A 20,889-nucleotide genomic window follows, 5' to 3' on the forward strand; every position below is an offset into this window, starting at 1 on the left:
CAGATGTGTTTTTTAATGCTGTGCTCTGTGTGCTCTTGATTGTTTTGGCACCTTGGCGTCTGCGGGCTACGTTCTGCAGCGGGTGCTGTCTGAAATGGGGGTCATGTGAAGACCACATATCATTGATCACTCTACCTCCCTTCTGCTGGGTAGAATTCCGATCCCTCCTCATTCCCCGGTTCCTAGGCCCTACAAGCTCCCAAGAATTTGCTGTACTTACACAAATTTCCTAGCCAACCTTCCACGTGTTATTGGAAAGCTGCTTGTCATGGTGGGGCGGCATCACCAGGCGGCAGGCACAAGAGTGATCTGACCCTGGATAGGACGCCAGTTCATTGCCTGACCTTAGAACAGCAAATCAAAGCCAGCCAGTATGTTTCGGGGGGTGGGAGGAACCCCGATAAAATCTATCACCCAGAAAAGTCCCACACAAATGCGGGAGTTACTGTATGTAAAAAAACCCATGCCTTCTACAGACGGAGTTGATTTTCACTGAGAGGCAACTTCAAATTCCACTAGCAATTCCCACGGTGCATTTCGATAACAGCCCCGGAGCCTTTTCGACAGACAGCTGGAAGCTTTGAGGTCAGATAATAGGGATGATTCAAGACGTTTCTGTTGCTGACTCTGTACAATAATATTTTGTTCCTCCCTTTTCAAAGGAATAAGTATTTCCCCTATGAGAAAATTAATTTGACATTCTTTATAATCCGCTAAGAAATGAGGGCAGTGTTGCCTTATGTACTGTATCAGAGTACAGTAAGTACCTTTAAATTCAGTGGCTTGATGGTACTGTATTTTTGTACATTCTTACAAGCCCTGTGTCTTGCTACTCTCAACAGTTTTTCAAAGAGCATAAAGCTTCTCAAACCATAACAGTAGCATTATTGTTTTTTGCAGTTTTACCTGGGAAAGATGGCTGTATCTTGTCATGTAATTTATATTAATTTTCCCCGCTAAAGCGCTGTCGGTGTAGTGATGCCTTTGGGACTAAAACAGGTGGTTGACTCCCTCTCTCTGAATGTGGCTTTTAAGAATCCTGTTTCCAGCAGTGGAAGTACTGTATGTTTGAGTAATTAGGAGAAAAGCCTGTGACCGGTGTTTTATTCTGTGGGCTAAAATTTCTTAAATGAATCGCGAAAGTTGTGAAGCAGTCAATCTTAAAAAGCAAACATGATGCTTCTGAAGATCCCTCAAGGCTCCTGAATGAAATATCCGATTTAAACAACCCTGAGTTACGGAAAGGAAATAATGAGATGGTTATTTGAAGATGTAGAATTGAATAGATTACGTTTATGTAAAAAATGATTAGGGATATGAATGCACAGAGCTTCAGGGGGCAAGGGAATAAGACACAAATGAGAAAAATCTGACAGTGAAGGTGATTTCAGCGCAGGATTTTAGGGGCCAATCTGATCGTCTGCAGGAGAGGCTCTGTGTTGCCGTTCTTGGTCATTAGCTTTTTTCTAGCTCTTTGCCTTCAGTGAGGATATTCTAATTCAGATATCATTTCCGCAGGGTTCACAACCTCAATTGAAGTCCTCAGTGCATGAAGACTGAAGGTTGCCCTTGTCTCTTGGCAAATTAATTTACCTCCAGAGGCGCTAGAGGGGTGGGCAGACAGGGCTGGGGACAAAGCACAGAGGAACTGCTTCGATGAAGACATCACAAGCACGCTGTACATTGTACACTGTATGGTGTACTGCCCTTAACCGGTGTTAACAGGAATTAAAGTTCTGCGTGCTTAAATAAATAAATTGAGAGCACAGTACACCTTCACTTACTAAGGAGTCAAGAATTTCTTAATGTATCATATAATGGTCAAAACATTATACTGTAGTGGTAATGGTGAAAAGGTTATGAATGAAAAAGTCTGCTCTATTTAGAATGGTAGCATGCAGTGCAGAAATCTAAAACAAAACGTATAAAGAGAGACATTAAAAACACAACAAATGCTATTGGTTCCAATACTCATCTGTTAATTTTTAAGGTCTCAGTATATATTAATTTTAAACGTAGCACTATTTCATAAACATATTCAATATAGAAAACGCAATCTTGGTATGAGAGTAATGCTGTACTTCCAATAACAGTTGTTCAACTGTCTGTTTGTGTATATATATATAAAAAAAAAACATTTACTGAATACGAAGCAACGAAAGAAGACACAATCCAGTTGTGTTTATTTGCGCTACATTCTCATAGTCCTATGATATCCGTGTTTGCAGCAGGAACAGTATTATGAGTCAGTGCTTCCAAAGGTTCTCATACGACTGAGACCCTCCGATCTCTGTGGCCTTCTCCCGAAGTGTGTAGCCCAGTCTTGCCCCACAGCCGACGGAAAGCCCTTGTCGCTGACCCTGCCTTCCCCTGCCGTGTCCCTCAGATTATGAGCCAGGCCGAGGGACAGCAGAGGAACCTTGTGCACTCCATCGAGTCCCTGCCTGCCAAAGGACCGCTGTCTGCCCTGGACCAAGATCTGCTACTGCTCAAAGCGACCTCAGCAGCCACCCTCAGCTGCCTGGGAGAGTGCCTCAATATCCTGCAGCAGAATGTCAGCCAGGTCACCCAGCAGAGCAGGGGGATGCCCGCTGGTGAGTCTGATCGCCGATCGTTCACGCTGATTTGGTTAATGCTGCTTACGGTCTTGTTGGCTCGTGCCGTATTTACCTGAATACGCGCCGACACTGAATATAAGCCGCACCAGGAAATCTGGGCTGTGGAATTTGGGGGGGGGGGGGGAAAGAGCTTCACAAAGCACAGATTACATTCCTGAATAGAAATAGTTGAAGTTACAAACATTCCCTTGGTTCTAAATATATAAATGAAAATGGATAGTAAAGTCCCTCATTCAATATTAATCCTAATAATGAAATGGACTGGACAGCGCTAATATTTACATTTTTATGATATAGTGCTCAGCAGCCCCTTAACACTCTGTCTTGCAGGGGTGCAATTCCTCTGGTTTTGTACCCCTGTGAGTTGCTAACTAATTCAGTAAGTGGTTATTTACTTAAACGGTCGTGTATTTCTCCTCTCCAAGGTGTTGAGTGGTTGTGGATTAAAGATGACAAAGTCAGGTGGGCTCCAGCACTCCAGGACTGGGTTCTGATTAAACACGTTCGACCCACGCTCTACGTTTTCCTTGTGTAACCACGCGGACAGAACATATTTCTAGAGACAAGTACAGTTCAAACAGTGCCCTGCAAATCGTAGAAAAAGCGGTAGCAAATGGAAACCATTCTTGAGCTCTATATTCTGTTTTTTTTTGGAGGGGGAACAGATATTTGTTCTGAATTTTCCAGACACAGAATGAAAAAGAACAATACACCGTTTCAACAGAACCTGCTGTGTTGATGATGTGCTTGTGGTCGTGTCCTTTATGTCTGCAGTTACTGTGTGTTGCAACTCAGGCAAGTAGTCGGGAGAAGGAAGACTGTACAGCAAGTATCCAAAGCTCCCTCATGCTGCCTGCCTGCTGCACATCAGAGATAAACCCAAGTAATAAAAGGAGAGTTTAGCAGCACCTCTGTTGCATGTTACAGTACCTGACTAAAACTGCTGTACTGTAGATAGACTGGAGAATCCCAGCACTGGTTTAATGGCATGATGGAAGGCAGCAGTATCTTCAGAAACCCAAACCCAAGGTTTAATGTGCTTAGACATGTATACAGAAGCACCCAAAGGTTGCATGGCTGCGTAATCTTTCAGCATGCAGTGGGAATGGAGTCGCTCAGAGGTGCATGAATTCATAGTCAAGAGGATGAATATCAGATTGCTCCCACTTTTAACTTTAAATGACCAGCGCTGCAGTGCATTGGACTGAAGGGTCATTTCAGAAAAAAAACAACAACAAAACATCAGGTGAAAAGTCATCTATCCCTTGAACAGGAGGGCGCTAGCTCTGAGCTGTCCGGTTCTGTGCTGGGAACACACTCAGTGGGGAGGGCAGTGTCTCTTTGTCAGGGCAGCACAGTGAGCATGATCAGCCCGCTCCTGCCTGGAGCTCCTGCACCTTCAGTGCTCCAGTTTCACTAGCTTCTGCCTGGGCTGATGGAAGATTTCTTTTTCACGGCTGTTAGGAGATGCAAGGAAAAGGAGCTGCAAGTTGCAGACGACTCTCGCTGTGCCAGATCACAGACAGACAGGGGCGTGCTGTGTGGTCCTGAGACTGACAGATTCAAGCCCACTTATCCCACTTCTTCTCTGCTCTCACCAATTACACCAAATACTTTTACCTGTTTCTACCACATACAGCCCTTTCCCACTTATTTTAGATTCTTTGCTGGTACTTTCTGATAGTAGTTTCTTTTGAATTATAGAAAGATTCCAGGTGCAATCGCCAGGTGTGTTGTTTTTGACTATTTAGGGTTTCAATATCCCCGCCTTTTCAGCCCATTAGGATTTTAAGCTGTGGCTGCAATTACTACATAAACGCGTAAGGTGCTTAAGATTGAAAGGGTAGCTTAGCTTTTTCAATTTTATATGCTTTATTTGCATACGTGAAATGCTTGCACAATTTTTATGCACTTAACCCTTGTACCCGCACTTCTTATCAGCCAAACCCAAACCCATTATTTTTTTCAAAAATGTAAATAATGACTATTTTGCTACTGTTTGTGCTGATCTGTGTAGATATACGACCTTTCTAATGCGTTACATAGGATATCAGAATGGTTTAAAACAGATTGATTCTAAAAGCTGGATTTATGTATGTTGGACCTGAAGGCAAATATCTGTAATCTACAGTATGCATGTCTCGTAGATCTTTACTTTTTAATTGGTATTTAACAGTTGTTAGACATCCTTAAGATGAAGCTAAGAATTTGACAGTGAAAAGTGAGGGAGCTGAGAGAGATGCATGTTTTGTCTAGAATCCTTTGTGCAGCTGTGTTATCAGACAACTGCAGGCCGCATTCTGGAAAATGGGAGAGCGAGGAATCGTCCCAGATTTCTTATCCTGACTCCGTCTTCCTTTTTATTAGTGCTGTACCCACAGCGGCAGAGTACGTTATTTTCTTGCTTTTGGCGGAGTGTTCCAGCAACTGGGAAGAGGATTAAAACTGGGTGTACAGTATAACGAGGTGATGAGTCAACCGCCTCGAATTCTACAGTATTGGGGGCTGCAAGTCTCAGGGTTTGTGCGATGACGTTAGGCATTGTACCATGAACCAAGTTTTCCCACTTCTGTTTCTTACACTGAAACTAAAAATATTACACCTTTCCTCCGTTTATTGTGACACAAAATGTATTAATTTCAGTTTTTTTGTACCTCTCTTATTTAGAACGATCTGTCGGCTTACTGTCGTGTCCCTACTAACCATTGCTGCTTAGCTGACTCAGTCATGCCCCCTGGCAGCGCTCGGCCTGTTGGGCACCGCAGCTTCAAGACCTGGTCACTGACAGCTGGCGCCACAGCCCAGCCTGTGTCCTGAAGCCCTGCTGCACTTACTGAAGGAGCTCACACCCTTTTTTCCCCATCTAATTTTTTTCTGGTTTTCACCTCTCTTGACTGTCAGTTCATTTTTACTCAAAGTCTTTGTTGCCATTGGTAACTCATGCCGTTCAATTTCAGATTTGTTGCTTACTAATTTTTTTTTACAGGTCCTCCACCACACCTTCAGTAGTTTCTGTTCTGGATAGGCCAGGCTGATGTAGAGAATACCCTCAGTTGTTGGCCACATGCTGTGCTGACCCAGGTTTCTTCTAATATTGCAAAGGCACAGGTAAAGTTTCATCCCATGCTGAGTGAGAAATTCCATGCTTTACCTTTCAGCATGGAATAAACTTTTACCTGCTCGTTTGCAGCCTACACATGCTGAGGCGGAACTTCTTCAGTCAGAAGGCGATCAGAAAGTCTTGGCCTTTGGAGAAGGAGTCATCAGAAATTGGCTTGATATTAACCTTCATACAGCAGGAAATGCACATGGATGTTTTGTGTTATTAAATGATTTAGTAGAAGCATTCTGGGATTTATTATCAGTGTGAAAACATACAGTAAATTCAATATAGCTTAGCCAGATGGCCATTAATTTAGCTCTTGGATGAATTCATTTTTAAAAGTGTTATCACTTCTTTTTGTATCAAATTAAAAGATAAACTTTTATAACTAGGAAATTTGTAATTACTGATGTATGGTTTCAGTTTTGGTTCAACACACAATATACAACTTCACAAGTTAATGAATAAAATTTAATTTTGGTTGAAAGCCTAACATCATTATTCAGAATGTTGTGTAAGAAACTGAGGCCGATATACAAATACAATTCTATGTAAAGGCACCGTAGCTATATAATATATATGCTATATGAATATAAAAAATAGAGTAGCCTGTTTTTGATTTTGTTTATCTACTCCAGGTCCTGAATGAAGATCACCAGGATAGAGTTGTACTGCAATGTGAAAAATAAATTTTGCATGAGAAGAATAATAATCCTCACACTGATAGAGCTCTTTTTTGGGACACTTTACTCAAAGCACTTTACGGGTAATGGGGACTCAACTCCACCACCACCAGTGTGTAGCAGTCAAAGTGCGCCAGAACGTTCCCCACACTTTCACCGATCAGTGGGGAGGAGAACAAGAGATGAAGCCAGCTCAGGGATGGGGATTATTAGGAGGTGTGATTAGTAATGGCCAGGGGGAAATTGGGGCCAGAAGACTGGAGTACTACCCCTATCCTTTTCGAGAAACGCCCTGGGATTTTAAATGACCACAGTGAGGCAGGACCCACACAAACCGCAGGGTGAGCGACACCTGCTGGTCCCACTAACACCTCTTCCAGCAGTAGCCTTAGCTTTCCCAGGAGGTCTCCTGGCTAAGTACTGACCAGGATCACACCTGCTGAGCTCCAGCGGGCTGCCAGCTGTGAGCTGCAGGGTGAGATAGCTGCTGGAAAGTGGGGCTTCAAAGCTGTAAGGCTGCACGGCGAACATCAGATCTCGAGTGCCGGTTGAAATTTGAGTCTTCGCTCTAGAGAGTGAGCCTCATTCTACCCATCAGCTCTTAAGGATTTGCGTTGTCTCCCAAGACTTCTTATTTGACTGCCAGTAATCAGGCAAGAGGTTCTACTTCTTTATGCGTAATGCCCTGAGGTTCACAGACCGGTACAGCAACCCTGGCCTGGACATGTACCCAGCTTGATTACCACACAGAATTAGCGTCACGTGCTCCTTTAATGAACCCACAGTCTTGGGAGTAGATCCAGACTTTATTATTGCCTGACACTGCGCTGAGCACAGGGGTGACATGGGTATGATTGTATTGCTTGACTGTGGTCATGCGCTCCTTCATGCATGGTACATGATTTGCATGCCCCCGACCCTACTCCACCCACAGTGCACTTGGCTCGGATAGTGTCTTATCACCAAGAGTGCCAGCCGTGATTTCCCATGCCGCTTTGCATGAGCTCACCCAGAAAGGTAGCAGGAGCCAGCCAACAAGAGCAGATGCATTGCTGTCAAATAAGATGCAGCCTACGGTCAATTTAACAAGGGCAGTGCCATCTCTTTGAAGCTGTCTAGACGTCACTATCACAGTAAGAGCTTCATATACTGTATATCTCCTAAAGTATCGGAAAGGGAACAGAGATGAATTATTTTAAGGTCTTGGCATGTTGATATTTTTAAGAGTAGTAGATCCTTGTTATTGATCTTTTCATGTCATAATGAAAAATGGAACAGGTTTTTTTTATAACAGGGTTTCCTTGGAGTCCTGAATCCAGCTGGTTTCCTCTGTCTCCTTAAGTAATAAAGAGCTGTTAAATTGATCCTGTTAGGGTGTAACTGCACCAAGTTATTGACTCTGCGGCCTCCAGCTGTTGGCAATTTAAAGAGACGGAAGATATTCTGGATTCCAGCCTCCTGATTAGGAAATCCTCTTCTAGGTCTGTCATATAATACAGAACATGCCAAAGGGGTAGTGTTAGTTACACTTCTCTGTTATTTCATTTCTTGTTTGTGTTTTATTTGCATTACATTTGTTTAGAATTACTCTGTGTTTATAGTAATGTTAAACTGTCAGGTACCATTGCGTTACAAATGGGCTGGGACCTGAAAGAGAAGATGTTGGGGTGGAATCTCCTCTGTTCTCTGCAATACATTTTTTCAGAACTCTTTTTGGCTTCTCCATTCAGTTTCTGCTTATTACCTCTTAGAAATGTGTTTATCAGAAAGGACGAGTCAGTTGTGCAAAAGACTTCTCATAGGGAACTAAAGCTAATTGCAGATTATGTTCAGTACTTCTTTATGTAGGCAGTGTTTTTTACTTGCGCTGTAGATTTGTGAAGTATGTTGTGAATTAAATTGTCCCACTGTAAAATAATTAGCTCTTCATGGGTAGTTATGAATATGTGGGAAAATACCTATAAATATGCAAATACATCCTGAACACATGCATCTCCTGCTCTTATTAGCCATAATGATAATACATCTTGTTTTGTTACATTTACATGGGGAATAATATATTTGTACCTTGAATTTTTTTAATTACCTTGTGAGGTTAGTGAGAGAAAGCAGGTGAAAATGAGACACACACCTGTTGTAATTGAATAATTGGCTCTAGAGGGAGGGAGAGGTGCAGATAGGAGAAGCTCTGTGTGGAATAGGACACTCCCCCCCCCCCACCGGAGAGGTCTACAGGGACAGCCAGGGATCAGCTTACAGGCTTGTGGGACTGGGTGAGTGAGGGCTTGGAAAAATACAGTGTAGGCTGTACTGAAGGGCAGGCAGGCTGCATGTTATCACGGAAGGGACTGTGATTTACCCAGTAGACTAATGAAGGTGATGGGGCAGGCAGGGAGCGGAGGTCCCAGCACATCGGTGGAGGCGAGGGAAGCAATGGGTGGTTTTCCCTCGGTGCCTCGCGTACCAGGATCTGGGCTCGTTTGCAGAAACCTTCAGGTAGACGGCTCAAATTCTGGGATGTGATCTAGGAGGGCTCCGATTCTGACTTGTCTGTTATAAAACTGGAATCCCTCTTAATTAGATGTCAGACTTGCTTGATCTGGAGGTGGCGTGACACTTCATTCTTCTTTTTTTCCCCTACCTTGAAGGTTGTCTCGTTAAACCTTCGGAGGGTTCTGATATTCCGAAGTCCTTCCTGCTTTAAGGAAGCAATGAAGTGAGGCAGATTATTCATTCAGTGTGACGCCTGAAAAACGCGTCTGTAGGCCATTTCCCTGTTTGAAGTGGAGGCCCGGCTGGTGACGTGTCCCCGGTTGTGTTGCAGAGAGCGCCCCCGCCTGGCCTGGGCCGAAGGCGTCGCAGTCGGCCGAGCAGCTGAAGAATGGTGGCCTGACTCCCTTCCCCTCAGCCGGTGCCCACTTGTCCTGGTCTGCAGAACCTTCCCCGGCTCCGTCTCTGAGCAGCACGGGCCTTCCCCAGGGCGAGGAGGTAAGGTCCCGCTCGCTCTCGGCTGCAGGGGGTACTTTTGCTTCAGAATGTTTCAGATTGTGTGTGTGGTGGGGGGGGTGTACACACAAATTTGCTTGTTATCATCAGAAAAGGTTCAATCTTAGCTGGCAGGCATAATGGGTTAATGAGGTATGAGGCTGGATCAGGTGGTGTTGGCGCCCGCTGAGATCTCGGCGTGCCTTAGATCAGTGACGTTGAAAGTGTTACCAGATTGGCACCTTCCCCTTCAGACCCTGTAGCCCTGCTTCCGTAGTGTTACAGTCCCAGCATCCCGCCACCAGAGGGCACCCCAACCTCTAGTGCCCACTTCATCCGTGCAGCAGAGGCGCCAATCAAGCAGACGGCAGTAGCCAATTCCTGCTTGCCCAGTGTCCGTGCTTCAACACACCTCGCTTCCCCAGACGTACGGTATTTAAACCCTGCTCTCTGCTCAAGCTGTGCTCAGTATTGCTTTCAACTCCCAAGAGCTCTTGGGCTAGCCTTTGCCGAATTCTTCCTGGACTGCTTGCTTGACGTCCGGATTTCGGCCTGTTGGTTTTTGGGTTGTGTTTCTGGCCCTTGATTCTCAACTTGTCTTCCGGCTTTGGACTTGCGCTCATCTCTTGACCCTGACCTTGGGACCCGCATAGGGTCTATTCCTGGAGTTCAGGGTTGTGTAGCAACCTAAGATGTAGGAAGTCCAGCAGCTTTTGTGATCCTAGAGCAAAAGCATGATTATTCTGGCTTAATGAGTGTTCTTTTGATGGTAGCTGCTGTCTATTCAACTTCTTGCATTACAGTGGTGTACTGGTGTGGATTTTGGCATCTGTAAACTCGCAAGGTTTGTATGTTTTAATCCTAAGTGTACTATAGCAGTCTTGTACAGCAGCAGTATATTTTGAAATCATCCACAGCAATTGACAGAAATGGTGATGTTGGTGTGTTCTTTCAGATTATTGTACCAAATTTAAAGCCTAAGGTTTGTACCAGATTGTTAACCGTTTTAAAAAATGCATGTAGTACTATTTTGGTGAAAAAAATACTCGAAATATCTTCACTACAGCCTGGTACAGATAGAGCGGACAAAGAATTAATCTGCTTATCTTGAATTTGCTGAGATGGGAGATGGGAGTTCCATAATTCCTGTCTGTCTCGCTGCTTATTATCCAGGCCCTATTGGTTTGCTTCATTACAGTCCTCCCTGCAATCAGATGTCTATCTTCATTCATTTAATTTGCTTTGCTGCCACCGAAGAGAGGTTTGCTCTTATCTTATGGTCCAGTAATGATAGAAAGTGTTTGTATTTTGAAATACATTTCATCAGAGTTGCAAGCTTAATGCTAAATCACTGCTGGTTAGCCAGAATCGGAAAAGCTTGATTCCTCGTGAACTTTGGTTCATGTGTCTGAGGTGAGGCTTATATACATATCTTCAAACACAGAGGTTTGCGTGTCTCTGGTCTGTGTGTTCCAGCCTGGCATGGCCTTGTCTGTTTTGGATCAGAGCTGCTATCTGGGAGGCTGTCTAGCTTGATTTTTAACCCAGAACTGATTGTTTTTGGTCAGTCTTGTAGAGTGAGTTTGGTCTGTCATTTCTTTGGCTCAACGTTTTGTCATGGCCTTGAAGGGCGATCCAGAGCACATTCCCACAGGATCCCAACTCGACGTAAGACACAGACATAAAACAATTGTACGCAGCACACACTTGTGATTAGTGCATTGACCCTTTGTGTGTGATTGCGACAGGCCAGTACGGTGCGATGTCCACGTGTTGAGTTAGTGGTGTGCACGCTCTCTGTGTTTCTTATGTTGTTCGTATGGACCTCTGTCAGTGTTGCCGAGTCTGCACCATGAGGGGTTTGTGTATTGATATATCCGTGTGGGTTTTCATGCCATCCCACCTTAATTAGGTAATCGAAGCCTTTTCATTTTTCATACATTCATTTTTACTTTTCCTGCATTTCAAAATGAATTCCGAATGTACAGAGTGTTTTCTCAATCAACATTACAGATCATCATGGGTGTAAATAAGTTTGGAAGCTGTCAAACCTGTTTTGCACTTGACTGACCCTATTATTCGTTAATGACCAGATTAAAGGACAGGTTTGGCTTAAGACTGTTTCTCCATCTGCTGACAGGCTTGTGTGGAACAAAAAAATCAAAATATGCACAACTTTCCTATTAATAAACTTAATTATAGTTCCTTAACATTTTAATAGCACTTTATGTCAAAGAATGTTTTTGATAATCATAATTAAAGCAGATTGCATCTGTGGAACCAATAATAGTTAGATGTATTACAATGATGTGCTCTTGAAACATTCATCAACAACAAAGAGTCTTTTTTCATTTTGTTTTGCGGTATTATATCTTAAATCATGCCGGTCAACAACTAAGCTAGTCCTCAGCTGGCACAACTGAACTTTCCTGGGCTATCTGCTTATTTAACAAAGCTCTTTGGCCAAGTGTATTTCAGTGGTTTGTTCTATTATATGTGATAGTTCGGATGTTGTCTGAGACTAGGTTTGAAAAACTTGTTTTTATTTTAAAGATGTCCAAGTCCAATATGGACTACAGTCTTGTCAGAAAAATATCACTGAAAATATTACGAATTATTGCCATTTACAGTACAGTTTGTTTCTAATACCAAAACAATGTAAGTAGTTGAGACTGGTGTTAAAGTGAAGATTTATTGAAAATGTTTAATAGTGCAGACTTAGACTAAATTTTTTTAAATATGTCTTCTAAATATTATTGTAACTAAACGATGTTTTTTTTTCCCAAAATGAATTATCATTCAGTTATCATTTTTAGTATACCAGTAGTGGGAAAAGTCACTGTTGTCTACAGACGCTACTGTGAAGCAGGAGTGAATGACCTGAAGCACATTTGACTGGAAAAAACAGCTTTCAAAATTGTATACCACCAGGTGGATACCAGTGGTACTACAGCTGGAGAAATAAAATGGCTGAGAGATTACTTTTTATTTTGGTTAATGAAACATGTGCCTTTAATTGCACTTTCAAGCATTATCACTAAAAGTAATAACCAGAATGTGTTTAACACCAAGAGAGCTTAAATGGGCAGAAGTCTGTTGAGGCCCCTTTTTCAGTCTCCACAGAAGCAGCAGTGTGGATGAAGAGAGGGTGATAGTCAATGACTTAGCTCACTTACAGAGAGCAGGGGCAGGCAGAGCTATGGGGAAGATGTACAGTGGAATTTCAGTCCATATTTTGCACTTTTCTATGTTTCTAAATAAACACGAACCCCGTCTGGGCAGCATTGAAACTGCTGGCTCTTCAGTTCCTTTAACAAGGGCCTCCAGCCATACGGAAACGAATATATTATTACAATTGACTCCTCACAGTACACAACATGGTTTTTATTCTAATTGTCTCTCTTTAGGGTATTATTAGTCACCTAATGAGCAAGAACACACAGGATGTTGTAAAGAAATAATGTATTCTTATCCTAGAAAAAAAGACGTAGTACAGAAGAATGCCCATGAGGTGACTGAATGAGTGATTGAGAAAGTATTACTGACTGCAGCTCTCCAGGCCTCTCAGGAGAGGTTACTGTGCTACCAGCAAGATTCCATAGAACTCCCAAGAGTCTTCACACTTCACCATGTCCTGTGTCTTCTCTGGGTCTCTCTTGTTTTTGGTCAAAGCTGAGGGATTTACATTTATCTTTTAACAACGGGGCTGCTGCTGGATTGTATGCTCAACGGTTAGCCCCAATAGTTTTAATTTTAAAACCCGTTCTGGTGTGAAATATTAAGTTTGATACAGGTTAGGGGTTGAAAATAAGGAGATGTTAGGCGTGGGAATTGTTTTTTCTTGGCTCTTTTTGTCTCTAGCACGACAGAGTTAATTTGTGCAATTTTGTAAGACGTCTCTTTAGTCTTATTTTTTCTCTCTTCGTTTCGAAATAAATTAGTAAGCCATGTATTGATTCTGATAGGATCTATGAATATATTGTATATAAAAGGCCATTTTATCATCAGCCAGTCTTGCCCAAAAAGTGGCTGGCTTTCCAAGGAAGGTGTAGAAAGTGCTTGTGTGCAGTATGCCCCTGTTTCATCCAGATTTTACACCAGAAATTTGTTTTTTTGGGGGGGAAATCCAGGCAACTTGTAATGCTCCTACTGTTCAGTTTGCTATCACCGCAAAGGAATGTCCAATCATTTATCAGTGTTTTATGCTAGAATCATAGACTTGATTTGAGTAACTTATTTTGTTGTAAGCTCAATATTGAAGTGTAGTTGTACACGGAATTCATTCTTAGGGATGTGTGGCCCCAGTTCACAGAAGCATTTATCGTTGCAAGTACCTTCCCTATTCAAATACCACCCAATGAGGATTCTGTGTTAATAAGAACATTCTCTGATACTGAGGATCCATCAGCTGAAGTTGCTTTAGACCTCAGCATGTTTCATTCACACGTCTTCATCCGTTTGCTTTGGTGAGGTCCTGCAGATGGAAAACAAGTCCCAGTAACAGGAGATCCTACACGGACTATTTCATTTTCTTAGGATTTTTTTTTCCTCTGTAGTTTTCAGCTTTTACCAGCTATCTTTTACACACTCCATAAAACGTAAAGGTTCCCCACGGTGCTTTCTGGCGTGTGGCTGTCTGGTGGGCTAGTGCAGTATGCCTGCGTGAAAGGCGGAGTGCATTATATTCAAATAGGGCCAGCTGCCTCTTTCACACTGGTTTGGGGGCTGATAAATGTCTTCCATTCTGAAATCTAGTCGGTTTGTTGTTTATTTTCCATTGCACATCTGCGTGATGCTTTTTGGAATGTAAGCTAACGCCGTGTACTGTAGTTCCTCAGCTAGCGCAGTGGATGGTGCCAGAGATCACAGGATCTATGCTCTGCCTTGGTCCTAGCCAGGAGGCTGGAAGGGTCAATCAGTCAGTCCCTGAATAAACATTGACTTGCTTTTCTTGGGTAGGAGGAGGTCATTTACTTTGCCTGTACATGTATTTGCCATCTACAGAAATACATGCTGTGTATTATAATTTTTTTACTTTGGGTGTGATTACATATATGAACAAACCACAGTACTTAAGAATTCTGTAGATGCAGCATTTCTCTCTGAACCCGTGTTTCAGCAAGGAGGCTGGAGAGCCAGCAGTGTAGTGCAGATCTGCACTACAGTTTTCTCCTGTAGGTCTGTGTTACAGATGTGTAGTTCAGGCCTCATGGATATTGCGATATGACTTGCAGGATATTGTCTGTGTGAAATATGCTGTTTGAATTCCTCCTGCCTTAGCAAGCACAAGGCAAGGGCACATTGCTGATCACATATTTTGTTTTAGATTTTTATTGAAGATTAGAAAGTTTGACTTCATGGGGATTTTTTTAAATGTACCTTCAAACAGCTTATTAAATCAAGATTATATGTTCTGCAGCTATGCCCACACACATTTATTCATTGCTTTTCTCTGTATTCTAAACTTTTGTTGGAGACCAGTACTGTACAGCATATCAGCTTAGGATATTGTCTTCCTCTTTAGTTTTAACATATTACTCCTTACCCATTAGCTGACAAGCCATATTATTTTAATGTAATTCATTTATCAAACAGAGCTGGAATGTTTTCATCAAAATAAATTATGTTTTACGTCTGTGTTTCCATCTCTGGGTTTTGCATGTGCAGGGAGAGAATATTCAGAATGAACAAAGTGAATGTAAGGAGTGTATTTGACTGTAAAAATCAATATTCCATGCTTCTAATAAATACAAGAAGAAGCGCTTTTGTTCTGTGTGTTAACTAGCAGAGAAGTCATTCTCTTAGACCAAAGAGGAAAAAGATCAGTCCAGCCGAACCCGCAGAGCTGTGTTATCTCTGTGTGATCGGATATTGAATATTCAACGTCATGGTGCAGTCTGCTAACACATTTACTGTATGAGCAGCTGTCTCCTTCATGATACACCACAAATACTGACTGGAAGCCTCATCCTTCCAGGCCTGCCATGACTATGTAAGTAAGTAGGAGGATAATGTCTTATGAGTCATCTGCCTCGTTCAGATTTCTTACTGTAAAATCCATAATGTTACCTAACTTTGAAGTATTTTTAACTTCTTACCTTCTGCCTCCTCAGAGAGCCCCAATTTTGTGTTTTGATTTCTTATTAGAACTGATTGGTACCACCCTGACGTATTTCAGAGAAGCTTAATGCACCAACACTCCATTTATCTATACAGGAGTACAGAAGCTACTGCACATGAAAGTGCTTTGTAGAATAACAGACAAATGTCAAGCACATTCTGCCCTGAAACCCCCTTTTTGTGTTCTGTAAAATCCAGTAATAGGGGCACTACTGCACGTGCATAAACCCTTTATGAACAGAACTGATGGGATTACAGATTTCTCTCCCTTTGGGCACAGCTGGTCCAGTCACTCATAAATTGGATTTCAAAGCAGTAAATGTCACTGTGCTATAAAAATAATGTAATAGCACTTTCAAAATGACACAAATCTCATGATTACAGTAATCACCAATCAAAATGGCATGAGATAATACTTTTTTTTTTGTCTGCACTTACTGTATCCAGTAGTAGCCCTGGGCATTGAAAACCCCCTTTTCTCTCAGGGTGCGAACCAAGCTCATTGACATGATTGACCCCTGCGCAGGGCTACTGAAGATTAGTCTTGGCCCATAGAGTCTCTTGAGCGCTATAACAGCCTACTAGCTGCAATCTGTTCCTATTACATAAGACCTTATAGCTAAGGATTGACTACATTTATGATTTCACAAAAAAATCTGAAAATAAGTTTTAAAATTCTTCCTTTCAAATCACGTGAAAATATTCCGATCCATACATCATCAGTTGAGTACTTTGGTCTGTCTTTGATGTAAAAAGAGAGAATGTAAATGCGAGAGGGTAACAGTCAGTTTGCAGGTTTATGTAGGATGATAAAATAGAGTGAAGCCATCATACAAATCAAATTAAGCCGAGTGTATTTATGTGAAGCAGTTTCTAGCAAGAACCTTATATGCTGACGTTGGGGAAACATTTTATTCATCTTGCGGTTTGATTCTTGACTGGTTCAGAATTGCAAATTAAATGAAAATGTTTACACACCAAAAAATTAAAATAAACGACTGTACAGTACCCTCAAGGTTTATAAACGTTTTGCCTGTGAGGCCAACGGGAAATTTCCGATATGAAAAGCAATGCTTTTAAAAAGATTTCCTTACTTTTGTATGTGCAGACAAATTGGCATGAGGCTCTGTGCAGGAACATGAGGTGCTTTGCCTGCTTGATCTCTGAAATCTCAGAAAGCCTCTTCTTTTAGGGGCTGAAACAACTAATCCCCTGCATTATTCTCTAGACTGCTTTTATTTTAAAAATTCTGAAATGACAATTGCCTGCTTTTTTAAAAAGTCTATTTCACTCAAATTGATTTCCAGCTGTATAATAAACTGTTTTGAAGAGTTATGTATATCATCTTAGACTTCAGAAATTAGAAATGTTTAGATACTGGGCTTTTAAAATTACATTGTTCATATTCTACTTTAATACACAATTGTATTACATGGCTGTAAAATCCCAATAGTTATTTTTGCTGTCAATCTGTGAAAAGTGTTTACTTTTTGGAGCCCTTACTTATGTGACAAGTAGATTGTCTTTAAATTATAACTGTTTAAAGTATATCTGCTTCTGTATATACAAGGTGCGATCAGATATGGTACCGTTTGGGTGGCAACAATGTGTTTTTGAACCCAAGAATAGCCTATATGAACTGACTTAAATTTTATACTGAGACAGCACAGTATTTCATAAAAAGGGGCTTTGGCATCTACTGTATTTTTGAGAGCAGTGTTAGCTGTGCGGTGGTAGAAAATTCAGATTATTCCAGCTTTTCTAGCATTGAGGGAGGGTACCTAAGTAGAAATAAACATGCATTGAGCCGCTTCATTGCGTCGGTGTCTTCAGTGGTTCTTTTCAGGCAGAGCTGGATGAGATCCTTGGATCAAGGAGCAGTCAACAAACTAAACGGGCTAGAGGGACTGCATGACTCCTCTCAATGCCTTCTCTTCGACTGCCAATCGCACAGAAAGACAGAACGTACACTTCCTTGAGTGTTAGAGAGATTCATGCACCGTGGCCAGTGAGATACCGGTGCAAGGAGAGATGACCTTACGGCACATTGCAGAGGGGCCGCCCCAGGTCCTGCTGGTGCAGAACCCCTGCAGGCCCGCCTGCCGGCCAGATGGCTGACACACACCCTCGTTCACCAGCACTGCTCCTGGGCACCTCACCGCTGGCACGCCATTGCCTCCTCAGCTAGTTCTGCGGGGATGTTCTTTTCTTGGCTCTCTTTTCACAGCTGGACGATTAATGCCTTTGTTCCTTCAGTTCACCAACAGCACAGTGAAGCGAAAAGATTGCAGAGCCTTTGAATGGAATCATTGGTGCTTTCGTGACGTTTTCTTTCCTTGTGGTGAAGAGGAATTGCGAAGACATTATGTGGTTCATGTATAATTGATCTCTTTCAGGCTCCAGGGATTTCTACAGTTACTTCTGACATGGCCTAAGGAGCCATCTGTGTTTATTTCCTTTCATGCAGATCCTTTTTTGTATGCATGTGTTGTTACTGCTGAAAGTTTTTTTTTTTCCCATTTGAAAGGCTTGTTTTGTTTTTTTTTTCCAAGTGGGCTTCGTCTTCTTCAGAGCAGTCTGCAGGGCAGATGTGTCTTACAGCACAGCAGCTGAAGGCTGCATCTTTGGAGCGTTGCTCTCAGATGATCTCTGTAGTCCCTTGTATCCCAGACACCCACCTATTCACTCCATCAGAAAACGCTCACTGAATCTGTCACTACCAAGGACGCTTGTACAGTATAGTGAGAGCAGAGCCTGAGGTTCACGGGAGAATTTATCTCCTTGTAGCACACCTGGCCAGCTCTTCCAGAGCAGCACAGAGAGTCTCTTGAGGCAGCGAGTCTCTTCATACTGGTACCTGTTTCTCTTAATCCCTTTGGGCCTGAAAGTAAATACATTTGTCATGCACAAACCTTTGTGGTGAGAGGAAAAAAGCTTAGTGTTGTTGTTTCACTACAGCATGTTGTACGGTAAGCAGCTCTTATTATGCTCCTGCAGATTGAACTGCGCAGTGTGTTGTTTTGAAGATAATCCTGATGATGTTTTTTTTTAAGTGCTGACATTGGTGTGGAGCAGTGGTCAGAGCACTGGACTTGTAACTGGACGGCTTTGGGTTCAAAACCCAGATGAGATACTGCTGTTGTCACTCATACTGCTCTAATACAATACTCTCTTGTATAAAGTATACTAATATAAATTTCTTTGGAGTGAGCCATATATATTAATTAATTAGTCAACTTTAGCGTTGAGCTCTTGGCTGTAGCTGACAAAAGTATTTGTGTAGTTGATATTTAGACCCATTCTTTCAAAAGCAGATACAAAATACGTTTGAAGAGATGTTACCACTCGGCAATCTTGTAATGCTTTCATATTGTTAATTAAAAAGTGGCAGTAATGATTCATTAAATCTAGTATAATTATGTACATTAAACACACTAGAAGCTAGTGTTCAAAATGTAAGTGTTGGAGTTCTGGATTCTGCAAGGTGGGCTCGTTCTTGTCAAGACAGGTGGTTTTATCCAGCTCAAGAGGAACCTCCTCTTACTTCTTTTATAAGCCTTACTACAGGAAGAAGAAAGTGTTCAGCAAGACGTTAACAGGCAAAATACAAGTGATCTCTTCAAAGTGTGCAGGTAGAAGAATTGTGTTTGTAAAAGCCTTTGCTCTTGGGAAAGTAGGGGGGGATTAATTCTCCTCTACATAGCGGCTCTGAGACTAATAGACCCGAGCAGATTAGACGGCCTCGATTCTGCTGTGCAGTTTGATTAAAAGGAAGGAAGAAAAATCCCTTCGCGTCACCCGGCTCTCCGCCGGTGTGCGGTAATACAATTCCAGCCTGCCTGCTGGAGGAGCCGGGGGTCGAGAGGGGACGGGGGGCAGGCAGTGGGCTGTCGGGAGATAATGGGTTTCTCCTTTCGGAGCAGACAGGCTGAGCACTGCGAGGTGGAAAGACGAGCCGAGCCTTCCCACCCACGTGTTCCAGTGGAGCCTACGTGAAGCAGAGAAACGTGTTTGAAAGCCGCCCACCGGGACACGGTTCAGGAGGGACGGCCTCATCTGAGCTGGGGGGCTCGTTGTAATGAAGCTGACTGATCCTGGGCGTCACGGGACTAGCTGTGCGTGCGTGTGTGTGGTGGGGAGGGAGGGGGCGGCTGTAGGATAAGGAACCATCGGCATCACCGGGTCCTCTTCCCACGCAAAGAGGAACAGCCAGCAGCCGGCTCAGAGCTGCACAGCCTTCCCTCGCCCTGTGTGTCGCTGGCTCTCCTGCGCTGCCGTCGGCGAGCCTCTCCGCTGGCGCCGCTGCCGGCAATGAGGTCAACCTGGACGCACAGCACACCTGTCCTGACCCGGGCATGCAGTGTAAGTCTGTGTTTCCAGCAGCAGGGGGCTTGTGGAAGTGACTGCGGTGATGCACCAGATCGTGCAGGAGGAGATAACCGGTTTATTTGAGCCGCAGGAGAAACAAATGCCATGGGGTAGCCAGTGAATACAGTTTTAGCATTTAACAGTTTGCAGCAGTGGGGGGTTTTTTTTTGTAAAAAAAACCAACTAAATCAATAGGTCCCGTGTTCATCTGTAATGGAAAAAAAACCCCATGAAGGGCTGCGGGAGTCGGTTTAATTGCTTGTGTTTCAGTTAGGGTTTTGTGAAGTTCAGTTGAAGGAATAACTTCTGATTTTTATTGGAAATATATTTTTACCGGATGCGTTTCAAACTCCCAAAACGTTTGAATATATATGTTACAAATAAAAAAATAGAAGATTTTTTTTTATGTTTCCTGCTTGAGCAAAAGTTCCATCGTACCATAAATGACTTCTTCTGTACTGTAAATGCTGCAGCCTGACAAGTCACTGAGTGGTTATTGTCGGTGTTCTCCCAGGTCTGGCCAGTGTGATATAATCTTGGATTTACAGTTGTTGTGCTGTTTCCTAGTGAATTGGAAAAGTTGTGTATTGGACACTTCCAGCAAACGTCTTTTTTAGATTTGGTCACTTCCGAATAGATTTCAAAATGAAGTGTTGAGATTATTTGAAAACTTAAGTGTTGACTCTTTTTTTCTAAAACGAAGCTTTTTTGCGTTCCTGAATGAGTTGTTTGTGCCTGAACACCCTTGATTTTTTTGAACCTGTAGAACATTGTTATTATTTCTTATTTTTCTCATTTCTGCCATTGGCACTAACTAATGTATAAAAATCCAATTTCAGTCTTTCTCACTAGTTGTTTAATTGATTTAGCCATGTACCGTACATACAGTATGTGTATGTTCTGTGTAAAGGCTGTCAATTCAACAAAGCACCTGCACAGAATGGATTGTTACTTACGGACAGGATTGTTTATATCAAAGCTTTGTGAATTCTGTGAAAAGCAACTGTTGATC

General features: G+C 42.5%; 1 protein-coding gene across 1 annotated transcript in view; it reads left to right on the plus strand.

The window, feature by feature from the left end:
* The window catches only part of osbpl10b (oxysterol binding protein-like 10b), an 82,805-nt gene that overhangs the window by 34,663 nt on the left and 27,253 nt on the right, over positions 1 to 20,889 (plus strand). Inside the window, exons 5-6 of the mRNA XM_088928429.1 lie at positions 2,387 to 2,594; positions 9,229 to 9,392. Of these exons, the coding sequence (XP_088784555.1) occupies positions 2,387 to 2,594; positions 9,229 to 9,392 (372 nt within the window). The remainder of the gene's footprint in view (positions 1 to 2,386; positions 2,595 to 9,228; positions 9,393 to 20,889) is intronic.

This window comes from Atractosteus spatula, chromosome 12 (assembly GCF_055471065.1).
Source record: "Atractosteus spatula isolate fAtrSpa1 chromosome 12, fAtrSpa1.hap1, whole genome shotgun sequence".
In the NCBI taxonomy this organism is placed as follows: domain Eukaryota; kingdom Metazoa; phylum Chordata; class Actinopteri; order Semionotiformes; family Lepisosteidae; genus Atractosteus; species Atractosteus spatula.